The 6,000-nt window shown below is 51.1% G+C and overlaps 1 protein-coding gene across 1 annotated transcript in view; it reads left to right on the top strand.

The window, feature by feature from the left end:
- Nucleotides 1-3,227: 3,227 nt before the first annotated feature.
- Nucleotides 3,228-6,000, top strand: part of MAP1B (microtubule associated protein 1B) — a 90,525-nt gene continuing 87,752 nt past the window's right edge. The window contains exon 1 of the mRNA XM_079794207.1: nt 3,228-3,742. Coding sequence (XP_079650333.1) covers nt 3,559-3,742 — 184 coding nt within the window. The 5' untranslated portion in view covers nt 3,228-3,558. The remainder of the gene's footprint in view (nt 3,743-6,000) is intronic.

Here is a 6,000-nt window from a genome sequence, read left to right as displayed (position 1 = left end):
AGCCACACCCACCAGCCAATCAGGAGCGAGTATGCAAATTAACCCAACTAAGATGGCTGCGGCCACGGATTGAGCAGGAGGCTTGGTTTCCCTGGCAATGGAGGAAGCCAAGCTTCCCACCCGCTCTGGCCGGCCCTGGCCTCTGCTCAAGGCTACAAAGTTTCAATTATAAAAGATAAATAAATCCCAACAAAAATGGCGGCAGCCATGGAGCTGGAGAGAGCAGGAGGCTTGAGTTTTCCCCGGCGATGGAGGAAGCCAAGCTTCCTGCAGCCCTGGCCTGCCCTGGCCTCCACTCAAGGCTACAAAGTTTCAATTATAGAAGATAAATAAATCCCAGATACCAGGGCCTCCGCTTGGGTCGCCGGGGGGCATGGCCGGCCTGCAAACCACCACAGGCTCCTCACCCAGGCCACCCCATGCCCCAAGGGAACCCCCATCCTGATCCGGGACACCCTTCAGGGCATACCAGCCGGCCCCCATCTATGCATCAGGCCTCTATCCTATCTAATAAAAGAGTAATATGCAAATTGACTGTCACTCTAACACACAATATGGCTGCCCCCATGTGGTCAAAGATGGCTACCCCCATGTGGATACAAGATGGCTGCCACAAGATGGCCAGCAGGGGAGGGCAGTTGGGAGGGACCAGGCCTGCAAGGGAGGGCAGTTGGGGGAGATCAGGCCAGCAGGGGAGGGCAATTGGGAGGGACCAGGCCGGCAGAGGAGGGAAGTTGGGGGCAATCAGGCTGGCTGGGGAGCAGTTAGGTATCAATCAGGCTGGCAGGGGAGTGGTTAGGGGGTGATTAGGCTGGCAGGCAGAAGTGGTTAGGGGCAATCAGGAAGGCAGGCAGGTGAGCAGTTGGGAGCCAGCAGTCCTGGTGTGAAGCAGGGATGGAATGTGGATATGCTGATTCCAGTCAGGTGACTATTGCTGCTGCACAGGAACAAAAGAATAGTTATAACTACTTCTAGTTTATAATAGATATTGAACTGGATATAACTCAATAATGCCAATCAATAATAGACCGATTAAGTAAATTATAGTAAATAAAGACAATGGGTGAATATGCAGCTATAAAAAGGAATGGGAAATATTAATATTAACTTCATGTAATTAAGAAGTTATTTCCAGGATATTTGTTAAATCAAAAAAGCAAAGTGGAAACATTGTGTATATGTGCTGCTGTTTACCTAAAAAATAAGCATTTTAAAAATGGAAGGCTAAGTAAGCCAAGGAAAAAGAGTTATTTATAGGAACAGTCAGGGAGCAGGGTGGAAGAGAAAGGGATAGAGACTGAAGTTCTCTGAATACAATTGTTTTGTAGATTTGACCTTGAAAACACATATTTTACATAGTGTACTTAAGCAAAATTAAGTACAAAAAATCAATTCATAAAAACTGAAAATGAAGCAAAACAAATAAACCTAATTATTTATTAAATTAGTGGCATAATCAGATAAAAAATAATTAATTCAAGTGACTTTAAAACTGCATTCCCCTGCCGGGCAGGTATAGCTCAGTGGTTGAGCTTCAATCTATGAACCAGAAGGTCATGGTTCGATTCCAGTCAGGGCACATGCCCAGGTTTCAGGCTCGATCCCCAGTGGGGGGTGTGCAGCAGGCAGCCGATCAATGATTCTCTCTCATCATTGATGTTTCGATCTCTCTTTCCCTCTTCCTTCCTCTCTGAAATAAATAAAAACATATTAAAAACAATAAAAATAAGTAAAAGAAACAGAGCTAAAGAAAACCATTACATAAATAAAAGTGATAGTAGTTTAGAGAAATGGAACATAATCACTAGATGACATTGACCTCCAATGGCTGACTTGGAAAACAGTGTTCCTCACCATAACTCCTCCCCATTATGGTCTCTGGTGCTGGCTTCACTTCTCTAACAGCCTTCCCTTGACCAAGACAGAATCTGTTACCATTTAACTTGGGAACTCTTTGTCACTGTTCACTGGTGAATGTACCTCACCAGCAAGCCTGTCACAGGTCCCAAGTGCTGTGGGCCAGACAGTTACCTTTATTCCCTACTGACAGGCTGGCCTGTATGCAGGATGGGGCCATAGCCTTTGGCTGTCCACATGTCTCCTATGCCAGGGTTTCAGCAAAGAGCTCAGAGCAAAAAGTTTATCACCAATAAGTCATGGTTGCTAATACCTAAGGCAACAAACTATTTTGGAAATCTTAGCATAGCCAGTTGATTTTTTTTTTAAACTAACATGCATTCTAGTATTAAATCTGTTTTGACTGCTCTAATTTCCACCCACTCCTCTTTCTTAAGCCTCTAATCCCTCAGCCTTTTATGATGGTACCATGCTTGACATTTTGTTCCTTCCTTACTATCACCACCCCTTTCCTGGGACAGAGGCTATATTCAATATGTTTGTGAGAAATGGCTGTAGATGAGCTGCCTTTGAAAAACATTTTTTATAAAAAAAAACATTTTTATGAGTTCTTCTAAACATAGACGAAGGCAATCAAAATTCCCAATGCTTCATATATTTTAAAAGACACAATTGTCACAGGAAATAATGTTGCTTGTGTGTTCCCCAAGGAACTGAAAAGTACATTATAGTTACTGTAATCCTGCTGGATAGAGACAGTATCTTCTCTTTATTCTTTGTTATGCCTGATACTATCTGTTCAGCACATTTTTAAGAAAAGAAATCTGTATGTAGGCTAATGCATCTGTATGCCTCTCATTTCCTACGAATACCACAAAGCCAGGATATTTTCATCACTGGGCCTTGCAGAGTAAGGTCCAAACCCTGAACAATAGGTTTAGTTTTTGCATTTTTTTTTTTTTGATGACTTCTTTAATACTGGCAAGTACTGTATGTCCTCCTAATTCCACCAGGCCAAAGCAAAGATAGGTTCTGTCTTGCTGGGCGGGGTACCCTGAACACCATGCCTGCTATGGTATCACAGCTCCTGAGAACCTGGCTTCATCACAGGACACAAGGCAGAGGCCCGACTTGTGCAGCTTGGACAAGATAAATACCCCCCTTCTGCCTATGGAAAACCATCCCGTTCTCCAGCACGAACGGGGTGGGGTGGGGGGCAGTTTGGGGGATGTAGGTTGGAGCGTTTTCACAACTGCAACCAGGGCCCTTAGATTTCCCCAACCCTTTGACTGTCAGGCCCGGCCCTGACCATTGTCCGCACACCTCGTCCCTCCAGCTTCCGGGCCGCGAGTGAGATGATTTGCTGCAGATGACATCAGCCCCGGGGCCAACGGCTGCTGGAGAGGAGGCAGCCGCCGCTCGAGGAGGTGCCGGGTGGTCCTTTCCTCCTCCTCTTCCTCCTCCGCTGCTAGCCTCGTCTCCATATAAAAGCGGCGCCGCCCCTCCCGCTCTCACTCCCTACCCCTCTCCGCCTCCCGCTCCAGGAGAGGGCGGAGGGGGAGGCGGTGCACAGCGCCAGGAGGAGGGAGGACGCAGGGGGCGGAGCGGCGACAGCACCTTCCGAGAGAATCCTTTCTCCTGCGGCAGAGGAGAGGAGCAGCCGGAGCGGGCCACCTCGCCGAGGCTTAGCGGGCCGGCAGGATGGCGACCGTGGTGGTGGAAGCCGCGGAGCCTGAGCTGTCCGGCAGCCTCGCCAACCCGGCGGCGTCCACTTCGCCCAGCCTGTCGCATCGCTTCCTCGACAGCAAGTTCTACCTGCTGGTGGTGGTCGGCGAGATAGTGACCGAGGAACACCTGCGACGCGCCATAGGCAACATTGAGCTCGGTAAGAGGCCCCGCGCCCCCGCGGGAGGAGCTCGGGGAGACGCACAAACGCGACCCCACCCAGGGGCGCAGCGGCCACCCTCTTCTTCAGGCGCGCCCCGCACCCACCTATCCCCGCCACTTCCCGCACACGGCCCCGGACTGTTTTGTGAGCTAATTTCGGAGAATAATGCGAATGGGATTTGAGACCCGGCGGGAGTCTCCTAACCTTGAGGGATCCGTCACCAGGCTGGGTCTGCAGATCCGAGCTACCCACCGCCTCTCCCGCTAAATGAAATGCAGGTGTCAGGGGAGCAGAGGCCACCATCCTGCCGCTGGCGCAGGAAGCAAGGGCTGGGGGGGCGGGGGGGCGGGGGGGGCTTATGCAGCCACTCCTTTCAACCCCTCTCTCACCCCACAAAATGATGGACACCCCCATCCCCGCCAGACCCGAGGTGGAAGCACCATGTGCCAGGGCCCGGGTGGGAATCACCCTCAGCACAGCCACCTCCGACCCCTGAGAAACGCCTTTTTCTGGCTTACAACCTTCCGCTCTTTTCTTTCCTTGGAATGACTAGGCTAGTCCTATAGCCACGCCCGTACCCCCCCTCCCGCCCCCGCCTCCCCCGGGACGCAGATGGAGAGCCGCTTGCACTTCATTCCCTGACGGCGCCCGCCTAGTTACAGCCCCTGGGACCTTGGTTACAGCTTTGAGAAAGGACAATGGGACCCCAAGTTGTGGGGTGGGGCTTCTTATTTTAAAAGTCTCAACCTCCAGAGTGATGGCTTGGGGGGGGAGGGGGCAAGGGGGGGGGGTTTGGCGGGCAGGGCCAGCGCCTCTCCCGGTGCGCGCACTGGGAGCGCGCCCTGCAGAGACCGAATAGCGGTTCGCCAGGGCCCCAAGGCGGGGCCGCGAGGGTCCCACGGGCGTAGCCTCGGGCACGCGGACCGATCCACCCCTCAGCCCCACCAGGGCTGCCGCAGTGCTTCCACCTGCCTCCGCACTGCGGCGCCCCCTTCGGGCTCAGCCCGCCTGGGCCTCGGGCTCGGGGGTGCTGCGTGCCCCCACCTCTGCCCGAGCCCAGCTTTGTTGTGCTCCAAGTCCCCGGTTGGCAGCCCTGGTCTCTGCCTTTCCCTGCGTCCCCGGCGTCCCACACTTCCCCTCGCCCCTGACTGAGGTCGCCGGGTCCCCCCCGCAGCCCCAGCCCCAGCCCCAGCCCGCGCTCTTTTCTCTTGGGGTTCTGCTGGAGCTTTTCTGCCAGGAGACACCGGCGGGTGGGCGTGGTGCAGTCCGCAGTGCGGTCTCTACGGCAGCCCGAGGCGGACAAAGGGCGTTCTCGCAGCCCCAGTTCCCCGCCAGCCCCCCTTCCCAAAAGCCGAAAGAAAAACCTTATTTTAGATGAGAAAATAAACGTTTGTCAGTCATTTGCCTCTGCATTTGGCTGTCCCCAGAACAAAAGGCTGCAGGGTGGGGACTGGAGTTGTAGACCTGGTTCTTTTGTTTAACTTTAAGGCACAGATTTTCCCTTTCAGCTAAAAATGAAAAAAGGAAAAAAAAAAAAGAAAGAAAGAAAAGAAAAGAAAAAAAAAAAGAAAGAAAAGTGAGCAGAATTAAGACTATTTTATTCGGGGAAAAATCAAGAATAAAATATTTCAATAGTGATATGCCTTATTAGAACATCTCAATAACCCTTATTTTCAAACTATAAGCTTTTAATCTGATCTGTTCTAATTTAGTGTATTTGCACATTATCTCCTTAGAAAATTTCACAGGTACTGACTTTGGGTGTGGCTCTTTATGAATCAATGACTTTGGCTTTAAAAAAAATGTTTTGTTTTGTGCATGTATGTGTCAGCACCATTGCCAGGGGATAATAATACATTAAGAGGTGCTTTTCTGTCTATAAAATTTTCATAACCATCCGATGTGGTGCCAGGAGAGAGGTCATCAGCCCCATTTTAGAGATGAGGGCCCAGAAAGGCAGGAAGGATGAGGGGACCGGCTCAAGGTCACACCACTGGTGACAGAAGGGCTACCCCTGCAGCAGCACTGGTTTTCTGGCCTTGTCGTTATGTTAGTGCAGGGCAGGCTAATCTCAGAGGGAGATCAAACAGCAGTTTTCAGAGCTTGCCTTTGTATAGCCGTCCACTTGTGGGCTGCGCCCATGCAGGGAGGTGGTTCAGAAATCATCTTCCCACCATAATTATCTCCCTGCTTTGTTACTCCGCTGATCATCCTATCCTTTCAGTATCTCATTCCTCTGAGGGTTCATTCAAGCT

Source organism: Cnephaeus nilssonii (genome assembly GCF_951640355.1).
Source record: "Cnephaeus nilssonii genome assembly, chromosome: 2".
Classification (NCBI taxonomy): Eukaryota; Metazoa; Chordata; class Mammalia; order Chiroptera; family Vespertilionidae; genus Cnephaeus; species Cnephaeus nilssonii.
The sequence above is the reverse complement of the archived record's forward strand: the minus strand, read 5'-3'. Positions and strand labels throughout refer to the sequence as shown.